The 17,946-nt window shown below is 41.1% G+C and overlaps 1 protein-coding gene and 1 long non-coding RNA gene across 2 annotated transcripts; both read right to left on the bottom strand.

Annotated features, from left to right (window-relative positions):
- Positions 1-1,120: 1,120 nt before the first annotated feature.
- LOC115355381 (uncharacterized) lies at positions 1,121-2,112 on the bottom strand. The gene is made up of 2 exons (XR_003927875.1): positions 1,990-2,112; positions 1,121-1,315 (listed from the first exon to the last, which is right to left on the bottom strand). It is a non-coding gene; the product is annotated as an uncharacterized LOC115355381 (long non-coding RNA).
- A 1,759-nt stretch (positions 2,113-3,871) lies between these two features.
- On the bottom strand, positions 3,872-16,219 carry LOC115355364 (protein mono-ADP-ribosyltransferase PARP12-like). The gene is made up of 12 exons (XM_030046135.1): positions 15,935-16,219; positions 14,650-14,785; positions 13,003-13,378; positions 12,654-12,695; positions 12,059-12,185; positions 10,625-10,790; positions 10,264-10,384; positions 9,196-9,292; positions 8,987-9,053; positions 8,654-8,784; positions 7,188-7,339; positions 3,872-6,511 (listed from the first exon to the last, which is right to left on the bottom strand). Exons 1-12 carry the CDS (start codon positions 16,204-16,206, stop codon positions 5,184-5,186), a joined length of 3,015 nt encoding a protein of 1,004 aa, XP_029901995.1. The 5' UTR covers positions 16,207-16,219; the 3' UTR covers positions 3,872-5,183.
- Between the last annotated feature and the right edge of the window lie 1,727 nt (positions 16,220-17,946).

Genomic DNA, 17,946 nt, shown 5'->3' with positions numbered 1-17,946 from the left:
ATTGTAGAAGGATCAAACTACAGAGTGGAGGGGGTGTAATATTGTAATAAATAGTTTAATAAATAATAGTGTAATCAAAACCTGGATATCCTCTGAGATTAAAATCATAAATTTACAAGAAAAAACTTTCAAATATATGAGAATTAAAAAGTCACAAATTTACCCCCCCCACAAGACGATCTAGCTGCAGACCTCCAGCGTCAGGCGTCTTCCGGTGCAGGCTCCCGTCTCAGGCCAACCTCCAGCGTGAGGCCGGTTGGGACCGGAAGCGCGCACAATAAATTCCAAAATAAAGCCACCTCCAGTGTGAAGTTGTTTGGGACAGAAAATGCGCACAACAAACTTCAAAATAAAACCAAGTTATCGATTTTGTAAGATATTTTTATATATTTAATTAGTAAACTTTGATACGTGAAAGACATCAGTTTCTTAAATATACAGCACTTTTGATGTTGTCTACCTTTTATTTGTGGCATTTACCACAATTACACCAGTAACATCAAATTTTAGTCCTACAATGGGATAAACTCCAGGTGCACGTACAAGAAATTTCAAATAAACCTTTAAGTCCTTCTGAATAGTTACATGAAAACATCAGTCTATGCACATTTGTTCAGACTTAACAGCTCTTGTATAACATTTATTTAAGGTAGTTGCCTTATTTTTCAAATTTCTATTGTATTAAATGTCTTCAATGATATATTGTACACCTGAAGATCTTAAGAATATTGGCACCAATCAGATTTTCAATTATGCTTAAATATAAAATTGTCAGCATTTAGGGAGAGGAAAAGATAAAACTGCAGTCGTTTTCTTGAAATACACTAACTCACCTGTGATCTTCACGGCATAATTAAAGTAAATAAATAAATATCTAATAACTATATATTTTATATACAAAATGAAAATATAATACAATTAAAGCAATAAGGAAAACAGATAAAAGGACACCAAATCACTCGCTTTTATTCAGCCTTTTATTAAACATTGTTAGCCTTAAATCCAATATGACAACCCATCCTTATTAGCCTACTCCTTCGTTTCACATTCAGTGTAGGTTATGTATCCTCTTTTGTCAGCAATCTCCTCACAAAAGACCCACATATGTTAATTTTTATGGAATTTAAATTTGAAATGGTCAAGGATTGCTTCTGTCTCCTGGTCATCGAGATGGCAACGTTCTTTTTCATCCCAAAGCCTTCTGTACTGCCTCACAGCCTCTTCCAGTTCTTCCTCTCCCACAGTGAGGACACAGGGAAACCTTGGCCAGGGAAACTTTTTTGCAGTGATGAAGTACCCTGGCCCCCACTTCGTCCTATGAAAAAGACAGAAAAAAGTGTTAAATAAAAACTTGGGGGGGTGATTTGTGTTTGTTTTAAGAGCAGTTAACAGACCGGTTGAATTTGACCGGGGTAAAGTAAGGGGCAAGAGGTGAACACGACAGAGGGTTGAACAGCTTTGGACTAACTGTGATGTTAGATACTGCATGTGATGTTAACTCTGGAGAGTGAAAAGTGTCGTCTCAGTAACACCGCGGCACAAACAGCCTCGTAAAACGTAGGCCATTACCTCGTTTAGGACAGATAACACTACACAAATACAAACATCGTAACACTTATAGGATAATCCATCGACCCACTATTTGATTTATCAATGGCTAGATATAATGTACGACCAGGAGGGGGTCCACAAAACAGCGGAGAACTGACCTGGGACTTGTAGATGCTAAATGCAATTTAGCCTTCAAGTCAATAAAAGTCGTGTTTTGATCAACGTTAGGCTATGTCTCAAAAAAAAAAAAAAAAAAAAATATTTCAAACAAATTGTCGCTACCGCCCAACTTCCGACCCTAAGTTAACACAGTTCACATATTTAATTATAAACATGCAATAAAATATATGTAATGTACTGGGTAGCTTGAGTGCAGATGACCGCTAGTTCAACTGCAAACATAACTCGACTATCGTCATTTTTTGGACTTTCACTTACTGTCACAACTGTCGGTCGTACACGTAAACGTCGGAGTCTCCTTCTTCTTGGTGTTTGGCCAAAATGCCGGAGTCCCTCATCAGGTGTGAAAAAAGTTTGTTATTTCCGGTTATTTGTGGTCTCACGCTGGAGGTTGGCCTGAGACGAGAGCCTGCACCGGAAGACGCCTCACGCTGGAGGTCTGATAAATTCAAATATACGACTATCGAATGACTTTTACACAACAGCATATTAAAAACGGGTAGGCCTATATCTGTATATCTATATATATAGATAAAGCCTAGGGCTCAAACCACCAGGATTCCCTTCTGACTGAATGCAAAAAAAGAAAAAAAAAACTATTTTTCCAAGTTTTTTTTTTCTCATAAATTTACCACTTTAATCTCAGGTAATATCCAAGTTTTTCCTTGCAAATTTACAACTTTAATCAGAAAAAAATAGACTTTCTTTGTCAGAATATTACTGTCAAACATTTGACTTGTGCACATTTCCCTAAGTGTAACAGATGGACTGGTGGGTATATGCTAACCATACTCATGCTCCCCTGAGGATGCACCTTCTCAGTTTTGGTGTCACTATCACCTTTCCCCTTGTGCCGCCTCAAGGCCAAAAAATGTCAAATTTTTATCTCTCACTATCTTGATAGTTGTCATGGAAGTTAGACATCACGCTTGTGCTCCCCAGGGGATGGACACTGTCAACTTTGGTGACCTCATGACCTTTCCTGTAGCGCCATCCTGAGGCCAAAATGTGCAAACTCCCTTCTCCCACTATTTACATTCTCCCAATATGCACCAAGCCAGCGAGGCGCCAGCAGCAGAGGACCTGAATGCTTTTTTTTCCTGCTGTGGCTCATTTCACATAGAGTGCACACAATAACATAAAATCAGAACTTTTTTTTTTTGGATGTCAGTGTCCAGATAGTGTCCAGATAAACTGAGCACTCATCAGCTGATTCTTCACCGGTTTCACATATCAGGGAAAAGTTGGTTGAATAAAAGCAAGTGCAGCAAAATTTTTTTTTATAATTAAGGTCTTTTTTTATAGCATGGATGCTTTAGGAAACTCAGAATAACTGTGTGTGTTTGTCTGCAGGGAATATGAAGACTTTTATTCTGGAAAGACTGCTCCAAACTGCACTGAGGTGAAGTTTTCACTCACAGAGGAATCTGCATATGGAAAAGAAGTAATAACACACCAAATATAAAGTCAAAAATCTAGGCTTTGAAAATCTTTTTTTTATTATTTATTTATTTACTTGCAAAGAAATTGAAAAGACATTCCTTTATCACAACTCCATTTATGACAAATCAAATTAAGTTCGTTTTCAGTCAGCTACTGCTGTGACTCGACACTGGGGAGCAGGCTGTGAATTCAGATCTAGAAGGGAGACGTCCTGTGATGGATCTTTAGAGTTCATCACGATCTGAATAAGACCAGAGTGTGGAACCTGTGTCCGGCGGGACTGTAAGACTCTGAGTGAAGGACTCAAGAGCAAATAGTGTGATGTATTATTAAGGGCGACGTCCCTTACAAAAAAAAAAAAAAAAAAAAAAAAACAGACCCGACCAACCAAATTCCTGATGGTTCAGAGCCAGGGACAAGAGATACTAGCTGAAATCTCTGACAGAGCTGGTTCAAATTTTGTCTAGTCTGGTGGCAAGGAGTCGCAGGCGTGATATAGGCTATCACGGCCTGGACCCTTGGCCCATTGCCTTTTGGTGGCAAGGAGCCGCAGGGGTGATAAGGCCTATCACGCCCTGGGCCCTTGGCCGTCTAGCTCAGGCAGTGTACTGAGCCTGTTGTTATTTTATGTTATTTTATATTTTATGTTACTGTATTTTATTATTGCTATCATTCTAAATTTTTATTTCCCTTTTTATTGACTGTTTTTATTGTTTTAATTTGTGTCTTGTTGCTTTTAATGTTTCTGTAAAGCACTTTGAATTACCTTGTGTTGAATTGTGCTATATAAATAAACTTGCCTTGCCTTGCCTTGCCTTCAAGTCTGAGTTGTACAGCGAGTTGTCGCCCCCTTCTGGTCGGAGAGCACTGAGGCAGTAGCTCTTATGACAACAGACTATGATGCATTCTTCATTTTAACTATTGAACATGATGATTAAACAGTATTATGATGCACAAAATGTCCTGATCAGATTCATTAGAACTTCAATCAAGGAAAGGTGGTGATATTTTAAGGCCACAACTGCAAATCCAGAGATTAACAGTGAATTACACATCCTTCACTGGAGTTTGGCAAGGCAAGTTCATTTGAAAAGCAACATAAGGCAATAACAAGACATTTAAATACAAGTAAAAATGCAGAACAGCAATACAGCAATAGAAAAAACACATATTAATCCAAAATTTACATTTAATTTAATAATAGGCAGTCATAAGTCTTAAGCTTTGATTTAATTGGACTCAGATTTACTAATACTGTTTTTTATTAACTGAAATGCTTGTGGGTCATAAAATAAGAGCTGTCTATGGAAGTTTCAGTAAACTCATAAATTCCATTAAAATTTCAATCACAGTAATTACAATTACTATGAAAAACTGTGCAACCATAAAATCTTGGCACTGGCACAAAACAGGTAATCTCTGTAACATCCCAAGTTATTGCCTATATTTTTTTAGATTTTGATACATTACCATGGCTCCTTCAGTAGCCTCCAGCTGGGTCAGAAAGAGACAAAAAACAAAGTAAACAAAACAAACAAACAAACCAGATAGGAATCACTGCCCTGACTGACATGGACAGTAAGCGATCAAAGCCATCATCATCATCATCATCATCATCAGGATGAAATGATGAACATTGAATTGTTGCAAATACATTCATGAAGGCCCAGTCAAGCATGTGGGAGAAATTCTGCTTGATTACAGATGTGAGAATGATGTCGTCAGTGGCTTCAATGGTTGGCGAAACTAAAATTAAAAATAATGCTTCTAACAGAATGTGGAGCGATGTGTTTGATAGTGGATACGGATCGGGTGCGAGACAGGTTGGGTCAGATGAGGTTCAGAACTCTTTAGAGAAAATTATTATTGTGCTGTAAGACTCTGACCTCAACCCATGGCATTCTGGGGTTCAGTAAAAGGACATTTACTGCGAAACCTGGCTCTAACTCATGTATGTAATTCAAACTCTGTCACACATTGCAGTTAATCCAACACCAGATACCAGATACCTAAGCAATGACACAGCTGGACTGTTTGTTTGAATTCTGGCTTGCTGAGGATGCTGAAGTAGCAGGAGCTTTTCTGACATAAATGGGAATTGCTCTGACAGAATCGTGACTTGGTCTGATATAGGTGAGAACTGGTCTGACAGAAGTGGGATCCTTTGTGACAGGATCCGGTGTGACAGAAGCAGGAGCTTTTCGGACAAAAACGGGAATTGCTCTGACAGAATCGTGACTTGGCCTGATATAGGTGAGAACTGGTCTGACAGAAGCAGGAACTTTTCTGGTACGAGCTGGTGCGACAGGAGCAGGAACTGGTGCGACAGAAGCAGGAACTGGTGCAACAAGAGCAGGAACTTTTATGGTACGAGCAGGAGCTGGTGTGACAGAAGCAGGAACTGGTCCCACAGGGGCAGGACCTGGTGCGACAAGAGCAGGAACTGGTGTGACAGAAGCAGGAACTGGTGCAACAAGAGCAGGAACTTTTATAGTGCAAGCAGGAGCTGGTGTGACAGGAGCAGGAACTGGTCCCACAGGGGCAGGACCTAGTGCGACAAGAGCAGGAGTTGATGTGACAGGAGCAGGAACTTTTATGGTATGAGCAGGAAGTGGTGTGAAAGGAAAGGGAACTGGTGCAACAGGGGCAGGAGTTGATGTGACAGGAGCAGGAACTTTTATGGTATGAGCAGGAAGTGGTGTGAAAGGAGAGGGAACTGGTGCAACAGGGGCAGGAACTGGTGCGACAGGAGCAGGAGTTGATGTGACAGGAGCAGGAACTTTTATGGCAGGAAGTGGTGTGAAAGGAGAGGCAACTGGTGCAAGAGGAGCAGGAACTGGTGCAACATGGGCAGGGACCCGTGCGACAGGAGCAGGAACTGGTGCGACAGCAGCAGGAATCGATGTGACAGGTGCAGGAACTTTTATGGTACGAGCACGAGCTGGTGCAACAGGAGAGGGAGGAGGAGCAAGAACTTTTCTACTACTGGCAGAAGGTCTTTGTACAGGAGCAGGAACTGATTTCAGTGCTGATGCTGCTGCTGGTGCTGTGCTGTAGTGCTGTTGGGAGTACTGCGAGGTCTTTTCTTTGTACTGCAGCAGATACTCCGGGTAGATCTGGTGCTTCTCGAACACGACAAAGATGGAGGGGTTGCGGACGTTGTCCACACAGCTGTCGTAGAAGTGCACGTCACCGCCATCCTTGGGTGGAGCTCGGACGTAGCTTGAGGATCCTCGGGTGAAGTCCCCCACCAGCACCCGTGAGACAAACATAGATTTAACATCAGACTGTCCGGTGTAGCCGTGTGAGTACCGTGCATCCCGGGCAAAGTAACTCCCTGAGTTTGGACACAGAAATAGAAAATATTTCGATCAGCCCGGTGATGATTTTGTTCCTAGACACTGCGACAGTTCTTTGTTCATGATGTCCTGAACCTTTAGCCGGATGCTTGAATTCAAATGAAATTGTCATTTCCAATGGAGTCTGCATATTCTGAGAGCATCCATGGAGGCAAGTGGACTGCTACAGGTACAGTTTAATAACAAAAGTCAGGGATATGGCTGATATCAAAATGGAGTCACATCAAAGTGGAGACAGAGCTATTTTCTGTTAGATTCTACTATTACATTAAATTTTGTTTAGTGAAGTAAGTAAAGAAAAATCGAGAATTTAGACTATTTTTCCATTGTGCGAGGCACTTGCTGCATGCACAAAATATATTTTTTCCTCAGCACATGGGAACAGTTTGCCAATCTACTTAATTTCCTCACAACTCCTGGAGTGACTGGCCTTGCTCTGCCTCATTTCAAGATGCAAGCACCTGATTCAAGAAAATTCCCAACTCAATCACTTCACACTTAGTATCTCACCTAGGTAGCATGAGACCAGATGATTTGTAAAGACATTTTCCAGCACATACACAGTTGGCTCTCTGTTCTATCAGAGCTTAATGTATCCATTTCTTATTTTTATGAAACAACACAATTTATTACCAACACATTTGTTCAGCTCACCTTTCCCAAAGACGGTTCCATGGGTCCCGCAGATTCTCCAGTCGAAGTTGTCGCGGCAGATGGCGCCTACATGTTGTGAGTCCGTGCCGTGGAAAAGCTTTTTTTCTGTTGCATCCCGCCCACCGTTGTTCTTCTTCATGTAGTTCTTTTGACTTTCATTTAAGAAAAAACAAAAGATAGGAAACCCAGAAAGGCTGTGATCAATGACCTGGTACAGTCTCTATAAAGACTTTTCAACTGTGTCCCAATTTTTAAATAAATATCTGGGTGCCGTCACAGAGGTTCAGTAGAGAACTGACAGTCCACAAACATATGCTCAGTTAACCTGAAAAACTGTTTGCTTAATTTAACACTACCTTTATCATGCATGCTTTTTTTAAACCACAAACAGTGCCTGTCATAACACTGACAATATTTTTGTCAAAGTACCAATTGAAAAGTTATAACTTTTAATACAGGGTTGAAGAATTGTAATGTCAGTTTGCTTTGCTTTCCTGTTCACTTGTGTTTCTTTCCAATTAGGGTGGTATCGGGCAGGGGTCTTGGCAGGGAATGTTTGGGCTGCAGCACTGTTGTCAGCTGATTGGCTGACAGGCATTTATGGCTGAGCAAGGAAACATTATGTATCAGATTTCATCACAGTAAGGCCGATGTCCCACCTTACAACTACCATGCAATTAGTCGTAGGAACATTCCAAATATGATGCAAACCCGGTTCATGATTTTCGTACGATGGAACTTCAAAAAAAAAACTTCATGGAACCAAGCTTCCCCTGTATCAACAGCCTAAGATGATTACGTGAATGTGCCGTCAGTGCACCCTCTGCTACGGGCACCATAACAACAAAAAGCCTAGCATGTAGTGCGTCCCGAAAGTGTGTGTGTACTGACGTAAGGGTTCTCTCTTTAGGGCGATTTCAGGATGGCATTTCCCCTCCAAAGAACTGTCTACACAAAAAGCATTGTAATTAATTAAACTTAAATACAACATCAAATTATTTGATCCTCAAGGATGGTTGATTTGACACTTGCCAATCAATCCATCGATAAATTGATTTTTCATGAACATCCCCATTTCCAACTGAAGTTGAGTTGTGTTGATGGGACTTTCCGCCCTCTAGTTTGCTGTCTAATATGATATAAGCGCAGCAGACTCACTGGCATCACTAGTTTCTCTTAACTGTGTTAGCTAGTGTGCTAATCAGATGGTTAGCTGACCAGATATTATGGCTAGCTGGCTAGAAAGCTAACATTACCGCAACATAAAATCAATCAGATCGATCATTGATGAAACACTCAATTCCCAGTAACAAAAAAAAGTAAACAGGACAGAAATTAATGTCTGTTCAGTTTGATTGATATGGCCAGTTGTAAATTTAGAATCAATTTCCCCGCCTCTTTAAGCCATAGCAAATACATAGGAGCCAGGTAAAAGTGACGTTTTAGCATAAGGTATAAGAACATACCACTCAAAGAATTCCCAGAGTGCTTTGTTCTGAATCCTCTCTATCAGCAGAATGTCAAAGCCGGCCATCGTGTTACAGAACAGACCTTCAATCTCCTTAAACTCCTCTGAGGATCTCTGGAGGGCGACTCGCTGAAAGAGAGAACAGAGAGACGGTTGGGCATGGATCTTTAAGTGTCTAGACGATGTTCAGATGTGCGGAAACTGTGCAGTAAACATGGCAATTCAGTTTATTTAGAGATTCAACAACAGAGGTGGCATCCCCTAACCACCTGGTGACACTGCAATGGTGGACATTCATCAGTCCATAGACTTTCTTGTGTGATGCACGTACCTTGTATCCTGTCTCTGGAACCTGTGTCTTGTCCCAGTGTGCCGGTACTCCTCTGTAATTTGGCTTTCTACAGACGGACAGAGAGTCAGTTCCAGTGTTAGGGCTTCATGTCTCATCACATGGCCTGTGTTAACTTTCCAAATGCACCAACAAGTTTACAAATCAAAACCACACAGGATATTTGAATTGGTACAGGTGATCAGCAGTACCTCGCTTTTGCTGTTTCCAAATCAGCTGAGGCAAGAAACGCAGGTCGTCTTCTCACCCGCCGCTTTGTGCGGTAATCTTTATTTGTCTGCATCATGTCTGGAAAAGGAGGCGTTAGGATGTGTTACTGAAAATACTGCATTTTGGTGAAGGGTATAAAGACATACTGCTCAAAGAATTCAGAGCACTCTGCTCTGAATTTTCTCTATCTGCAGAATGTGAAAACCTGTCACCATGGCACAGAACAGACCATCCATCCATCCGTCCATCCATCCATCCAACCATTCATTCATCCAACTATCCACAGATAAGGCCACCCATCTATCCTGTCATCTATCCATCCATCATTTCATCTAACCATCCATCCATCAAACATCCCACTATTGACCCATCCATCCATTTATTCAACACTGATCCATCCACCCATCCATCCCTTCTTCCAACCATCCATCCAGCGATACATCATCCATCATCTATCCAACCATCCATCCATCAATCCATCCATTTATCCAACCATGTATCCATTATCCATCCATCCAACTACACATTCATCATCTAGCCACCCATGCATCCATCGAACCATCCAACTATCCATCCATTGATTTATCCAACCATCCATCCATTATCCATCCACCCATCCATCCATCTGTCCAACTACACAATCATCATCCATCCACCCATCCATCCACCAATCAATCATCCAACCATCCTGTGATTAATCCTCCTGTTTTAAACACACATGCTGTCCATGTGCATGTCTAGCCAAGTTTGTTGAACATGCTGATGCTCGGTTAGGGTTAGGGTTACTGATGCTGGGTTAGGGGTACTGATGCTGGGTTAGGGTTTGGGTTACTGATGCTAGGGTTGGAGCAAAGTGATGATTGCTTTTGACACTAAGACCCGGAAGCCGGCGACGTCGTGTTAAACACTGATTTTGCCAGCAGCAGCCTATACGGGTTATGCAGCGACCACAGCATGGCGGTTCAGCACCGGGCCACACCTTCAGCAAGCACATTTAAAGCTTCTTCAGCAGCTGTGGCCGTTTCTAGTTGAATTCGTTCTTGGTTTACCCTGGAAGCTGAGCGAGTACTTCTGTGACCCGGCGGTGAACTCCATTGTGCCCTTGTCATCATTCAGGTACTTCTGCTCCAGCTCTGCACTGCTGATTCTGGCTGCTGTGTGTCCGCCAGTCTGCAACACAGGTCAGATAAAACAGGTAAAGCTAATCAAGGGGCCTTTTTTACCATCTGGAAGATGGTGAATGGTCACCTGACTACTACTACAAAAGCCGGATGAGATGCACAGACATATTTATTGCCAGCAGAGTCTGTATCTGAAGCACTTAAATTTGAAATTGCTGGGATGGCATGATTCTGCACTAAAGTTAAAAAGACACATCCCTTCATTTTCACTGTACACAGTAAAACTCACAGCAGAGGCGTACAGGTTCCAGTTCCCGGACTCGTCCTCCCAGTACCAGAGCCACTCAGTGGTGAGGACGAAGTTCGGATGCAGAACCGAAGAAGCGGTGGACAGACGCCGTACTGAGCTCGATCCACGGGTCATCGTGTCAAAATACACGGGGTGAAAGTTATTACTACAGCCCCCCCCCCCCAAAAAAAAGGCAGCAAGAAATGTTATGTCTTATAACACAGAAAAACTAGGAACAGTTGCATTTCACATTAATTTACTAATTTATTCTCTTCCAATCTGTTTTTTCTTCAAACAAATAAAAGAAATCTGCCAGTGGCATAATCCCACCAGAAACACAGCAGATCAGCCCTTTGACATTATGTAAAACTTGAAATGAAACCCGCCTGAGCTCACCACAAGTACCTGCTAATGCCAAGAGAATTTCAGTAGTCCCGGTTTTAGTGTCCCATGAAGGACTAAAGGACTCTGTTAAGAATAAAATCCAGAGGGAAACATTTAGCGTGTGCTGGAAGGGAAGATTCTGTTTGAAAAAAAAAAAAAGATTCTCAATGGAGTGTTAAACCCCAAATCAAATGGGAGTGTTTAAAAATTGTGAAATGGTAGCATATATAAAATTTTCAAGTCAATGAGGACAAATTACGCATATTTAAAGAAAAAAAAAAAATAGGTCACACCACACTAGAAACAGTTTTGGCACAAATCTGGGATGTGCTACCTTTTTACATTTTTTTTGGAACATTTACCACTTTTGGCACAGACTTATCACCTGTATAGTATGTAGGGTTGCAAAGGGGTGGAAAATGTCTGGTAAATTTCCAGACTAACTTTCCGGACACTTGGGAAGTTAAGCTGTGGAATTTTGGAAATTTTGTATTGTCATAAGCAGACATGCATGCAAACTAATACAAATTTAAACAAAGAAATTTTTTTGACTTTGATTGATTTGTTGGTAGAACTTTGATCAATTCTTGAACAATCAGTGAACAACAACAAAAAACAAAAACACAAAAACATGAATGTTGAATAAAATAAACATATTCCCTATTCCCCATTAAATAATGTGTTAAATCTGGTTGTTTTCTCTTCAACTACATTGAATTTCCCTGTTATTAGCTAACCTGCAGTTTCGCAAATTTCCAGTCTATTCCCATTAATTCCCATAGAACGTTTCCAACTTTGAATTTTGCAAACCTCATAGTACGTATAGTTCACACAGAAAAGCTTGCCCACCACCGGGTCCAGACTTGTGGATCTAATTTCAACATAGATAATTTTTATCCTTCATGTTTTTCTTTACATATCAGCATAAGACATCTGATAGTGGCTGTTTCAATCCTATAATAACTGTACTGTCCTCAAAATATTCCCAACAGAGCCCTAACCTGCATTTCAGCATATGACAGAGTAATAATAAGTAACAAAAGGGTGTACCTGTATGTTTTCTCAGGGTTGCAGTAGTCCCTCTCAATCTCCTCGCTGTCAGGCAAAGCGTTCCACTGCTGTCCCTGTCTGAGCTCCCATCTGTACGGCAGCTTGTTGTGGGCTCTAGGACACTTTTCTACAGCGCGTATAAAACCAAACACATCATATGTCAGGTTATATAAAAAACAAACAAACTAACAGTTCAGCTATAAGCTCCCATCCTCAAATCAACATGCTTTCCTAAACTGAACACGTTACACAGTTACAACAGTCTTTCTTTAGTGTGGCATCACCACAAGCGTGTCATTGGTAGGCTAACGTTACTTTCGAGCTTGACTTCTCAGTTTCGTAGGTTTTAACATTAGCCTCCTAAAATACTGTGAAGACCCTGAGCTCACAAACAGGAACTACCCGTTAGGCCTCAAACCAGTATGTATGTGAATGAAATTAAATATTGACAAAATGTTTAATTTTTGCATGAACTGTTCCTTCAATAAACCCCGAATCAAACTATGATGATGCTCAAAAATCAGCATCAGTGTAAGACTTTTTTACTTCCATTAAAATATTTATATATCTTTAGCAAACTGAAAGCCATACTCACCACCATATTTACAGTGTCCCTTGACGAAGTACAAGCATATCTCTGTTTTAAGGACACAAGCACAAAAGTACAACTTTAAGGAATGAAATGTGACACAGTGATATGAATCAAAGACTCGGTTTGTATCTGTTTCCTGTCTGACTTCATTCTGCTTCCTGTTTTGATCAGGGTTGGTCACATCAGCAAAAGCCAACGTGACCCAGCAGTCCTAAAGAAACTCCATCGACAGAAAAATTCACGGAGAAGGTGTACAAAGGAAGCATCGCTCTCACAGATTACCACTTGGCTTTGCAGATAAGCAGTTTATACAAAGAGGTAGAGGCTTTTGAAACAGGCTCATAAGCTTTACCTTTCACATCCTCCGAGCTTTTCTTGGCTCCTCTCGTTTGTCTTTTGTTCAGTCCGTCATCACTGCCAGCGTCTCGGGAGCTCGCAGCAGCCCAGACGTCGCTGGTGGAAAAGACTCGTGGTTGCCGTTGAGGGTTGCCCCTGTTGCCTCTCAGAGCCTCTTTGTTGATGTAGACAGATTTCAGAGAGTGAAGCAGCCGGTTGGGAACACCCCGAGCCTGCAGGGCTTTTAAAGGCTGCGGCTCGTCAAAATCATGAGCCTTGGAGCAGAAACAGTCTCCCTGCAGGTGTTGCTCACAGATGTGGAGCCGGTCGCAGTCGTCGCCGTCCTTACACAAGCCAAACTGCCCGCCGCCATTGTTGTAGTCAAAGCAAATCTTACATAAGACAGACAGGAGTGAGAAAAAAATATATTCAATGTTACTAAAATTCTGAGATCACCTACTGACAAAGGAGACAGACAACGCCCAGTTGAGTAGTAAATTTTTACTTGCAAGGAGTGAGTAGCTTACCACGTTGGGCAGCGACCTCTCACTGAGGCACTTGTTCACACATCAACAGTTATCTATTCTATTCTAACAGGAAATGAATCCTTACATGGTAATATTCAACAATCCAGCTACAATACAAGCATACAAGGTCATATTACACTCTCACTTGGGTGAAGAGTGGAAAACTACTGTCTACACACTTCTATATAGTGTCATGGAAATAATGGTAATATAATGTCATTTTATAAGATTAAATGCAATTTTTATAACATTCAATCCAATGTAACGTTGTGTAACTGGACATCCGGCTTATTCAAAGGCATTCTAGAGAACCCAGCAGCCAGGTGGAAAAGGACAACAACACTGTCCTTTTGGGTGAAAAAGACAAAGTTTAACTGTATGGGCCTGATCGTGTACTGGCTGGCTGTTTGTTAGCTGGTCGCTAATCAAGGGGCCGAGCCAAAACAAAAGAAGATTAAAGTTTTATTTGGATGGAAAAATCTTTCGTCCTCCCAGGGAAACACCCGGGGAACTTATGTGAAATTGTGTGAATTGGATCTTCTTTATTTTAAACAAAGAACACATGATCATCAGGTAATTACATGAATTTCCCTCACTTAATTGTTGAAATTCATGGATTAATTGTATTTTTTTATGAGGGGGGTTCTGGAAATTGGTAAATAAATAGGGAAAAAATGGGGAAAAAATCATCAGTTTTCTTCCATACCCTGCTATAGACCAGATTCACACGGTGTCGGCGACCATCTTCCTCTGACGTCAGGCTTAGCTGCTGTTAGGTAGCCAACAGGTGGTCAAATATGTTGTTTTACTTTGAAATATGGCCCAATGGATCCATTTTTTTTTCTCAGGAAACGGTTGAACGAGAAAGTATTGTCAGATTCGTGATGTTTATTAGAAAAGCAAACGACAGTACAGAGGTATCTTTTGATTTCAGCATCTGAGCTTCCCACGTTAGAGGAAGATGGCTGCCGCCTGGTCGATCGGCTCTGGGTTTGAAGTTCTCGCCCGTTCACCTGAACACGACGCCACAGGCCGGGTAAACACACCGTGCAGTCGCAGCAGCCGGGCCACAGGTGGTGCTGTGGTGCCACGACGCTGCCTGCACACTTTTGTCCGACGTTTGGTGTCGTACTTACGGGCGGCAGCAGGAAGTTGTCGTTCTGCAGCAGCAGCGTGCACAGCTCGGCCCGGTCCAGCTCCTGCAGGCCGTGCTCTACAAGGATCGGCACGTTATGGTCAGACCTCAGCTGATGGGGGAGCTGGCATCCTCTCCTGCAACCAGAGGCTCTGATTTCACTCACGGGCTCAGATTATGAACTGGGCCTACACGCTGCCGCCATGCAGGAAGCTGAACAGCAACATTTACCCCACAAAACATTCACCTAAAAGTAGCCACCTGGGAATATTCTGGCACACAGAGCTGTGATTTTTGACTTTAATGTGGTGATATGACATTATTACACTCTAGATGTCACCTGCTGAAAAAGACTAAATAAAGCTGAAATGAAAAAATTAGTGAAAAACAAAATTTTGAAGCAGGCCTAATCCAAGTCAAGTTGAGGAGTTATTGCATGATAAACATGCTGTTTAAGTGTCATTTTTCTAAATGCTTATTTTATTGCGACTTCACTAATTTTGTCACTAAAGGCTCATATTGTCTTTTACAGAGAAATCACAGCAGCTGACTTAAGAAATACAGCAGGTTTTTAGGGCCGATGTTACACGGTGCAACTTAAATACAATTTTTTGCATGTCGTAAATTAAGTTATTACTGTTGCAATGTCATGAAAAACCCACAAGGGGACATTCCCAAATGATGTTTCAAGCCCAGTTCATGATTTTTCCTTGGATGGAGCTCCAAAACAACTCACATGCATGAAAGCATTTCACATGTGAGCTCGGCCAAGCACGGTGAAAATAATCCAGCAGTGGGACTTGCAGTCAGTGTGTCATATTAACAGCAAGAAAATGTGCTTTTGGATTTTTAAATGTGTGGAAAAAAACTCAATACTCCAACACTTTGACTGAAGTAAAAACTGGAATAAACAGATCTCACTGCTGGTTGAGGAGGCCTGATATTTGACCAAAGTATCAGCAACGTTTAGCCCTATTTATAAAGCAGTTTTTATCAAATCTAATGCAATCTGCTGCAACACACGGTGCTACACAATAAAAGCCCAAGATCAACAGGCTACAGCTATACAAATGAAAAGCGACATGAAATGTAGGCTATTAAAAAATAAATAAATAAATAAAAAGGAAGCCACTTCTAGAGCCAGACAGGAAGTTGCAAAATGCAAAAAAAAAAAAAAAAAAACATGTTTGCAACTCTTCCTTTACACAGCTGCACTCAGAGTTGGAAAGAAACATATTTTGAAGAGATTTTTTTTTTTTTTTTTAAGTCTTATCTTTAAGTCTGACCTCCTGCGGCTGGACGGGCAGGATCCCAGCAGGAACTTTCTGCACAGATGCAGGTTGTTGCAGCCCTGACACACTTTGGCTTTGCAGAGTCGCAGCTCCGTCTTGGCCACCACCTTGTGCTCCCCGCCGGACCGGCAGCACACAAACTTCTCCCGGTTGGAGATGATCCGCCTCACGTTGAACACACAGACGCTCTCCTCCAGATCATCGACGCTCATCGATCCGTGATTGGCGCAGATCAGCTTCAGCACAGCGGCCTCCGCCTCCGACATGTCGAGGCGCTCCGTCGCTTTCCTCCGGCTGACTGACTGAGCTGTGCGGGTTTTTTTTTTCTGGGTCTTATTTCTGATGAATGGAAACCGAAACTCAAACCCAGCGCGTCCGCACGTCCTTAAAAAGCCCCGCACAGCGTCTAAAATCCACTTTAGGAAAACATTAGACCTGTCTCTGCCCTTAAATCTTTTACACTCCTGCCTTTTTGTCTTTTTATCTGCTGACATCACGGCTCTGTTGTGGAGCCGCGTTTTTATTTCAGTGTTCAATTCTGTTGTAATTTTCTCTTTTCTTTCTAATTTCTTTAATTTCTTTGTAACTGATGTCAAACTCTGGGCTTGATTTGCTGTACTTGTGTGTTTTACCTAACTTAGTTTGATTGTGGTTTTATGTTGTCTGTGGGAAGCGTGTTGTGCATCTTGCTTGAAAGGTGCTATACAAATAAATTAATATAAAAAAAATATTTTGAGAAAGAAAGTCATAATTTCGAGATTAAAGTTGTAAATTTAAGAGAAAAACTCACAAATTTATTACCCAAAGTCACTCATTTGCAAAAAAAAAAAAACAAACAAACTCAGAAATATCTTTTTCTTATGCACTACACGACTCATACACTACATTTACATGCTCACGAAAAGCCAGAGAAATCTGCAGAGAAATCCATCAAAATCCCAGGACTAAACTGTTCCATGTTCTGTTTGATGTTCTGTTTCTAATTAAAAAACTAATAAAAAGTGAAAAAAAAATCAATCATGTTCCTTCCTGAAACTGAAACATGTTCCTTCCAACACAAGACCAAAATATACAGCACTTACCTTTACATGTTCGTTTGAATTAGATTTTTTCCCCCCAAAACTGAGTCTTAAATTTCATTCAAATCTACCCTGAGAAGATCTCAAAAAGTGTTAAATTTAACTCTGATACTTACAGAGCCCCAGTAACCCTCAGCCTGGATGATGATGAAGCATTGTTACACCCTCAAGCACACCCTGGAGTTTAATAATGCGATTATCCAACTATTACCAACTAAATACAATGTATAATCAAAATGGATTCATAATGTGGGAATTTCGCTCTGAAAATATAAAAGTTTTTTGTTGGTATTCTCTCCGTTTCAGTGGAAATAAAGAAAGAAAGAATGAAAGAAATCAAGTGCATCTGCTCGGGTTTCAAAGGGTTAAATTGTGTAGCTGTCATACTGAACCCTGACAGATGGTGTGAGATTAAACCAACAAGAAGAAAACGGCCCTTCATCCATTTTCTGCATGAGAACAATTCCCAGTGAATGACAGTGAAATGAAAGTCTTGCTGGTTTTGCTGAGGAGCCCCTGGAAGCCCCTGAAGGGCTTCAGGACATCAGCAGCTCTGCCGACCGCACTTTGAACAGCACTGCTTCAGCCCACAGGCACACACTCATCAACTCACTCTGATCAGCAGGCTGCCTGTGGTGCACAAGCCTCCCTTATCATTTTGACTAATTTATTATTGTTATTTATTTATTGGCAGAAAGTAAAACCAGGGTTTCTGAACCATAGTTATGGTTCAAACACATTCTTTTTCTACAATAGGACAGTTACCATACGGTAACATATTTCATGTTACTTAGTCAATATTTTTGTGATTTTAATTTTCAGTATTTAATGTAATTTTAATTGATTTTTTGAGTTATTTGAGTTTTTTTGCGATTCATACTTTATTTTGTTAATCAATATTATAGAGAACACTGCTGACTAGTAGCT

This window comes from Myripristis murdjan, chromosome 23 (genome assembly GCF_902150065.1).
Source record: "Myripristis murdjan chromosome 23, fMyrMur1.1, whole genome shotgun sequence".
In the NCBI taxonomy this organism is placed as follows: Eukaryota; Metazoa; Chordata; class Actinopteri; order Holocentriformes; family Holocentridae; genus Myripristis; species Myripristis murdjan.
This window is presented reverse-complemented; position numbering and strand designations above follow the sequence as displayed.

Excerpts from the sequence above, each read along its gene's own strand:
- LOC115355364 (XM_030046135.1), bottom strand. The coding sequence starts at position 16,206 with ATGTCGGAGGCGGAGGCCGCTGTGCTGAAGCTGATCTGCGCCAATCAC. Across the intron at positions 10,385-10,624 it reads GGAACCTGTACGCCTCTGCT|ACTGGCGGACACACAGCAGC; the intron begins GTGAGTTTTACT and ends CCTGTGTTGCAG. Across the intron at positions 8,785-8,986 it reads TTCCAGAGACAGGATACAAG|CGAGTCGCCCTCCAGAGATC; the intron begins GTACGTGCATCA and ends TCTCTCTTTCAG.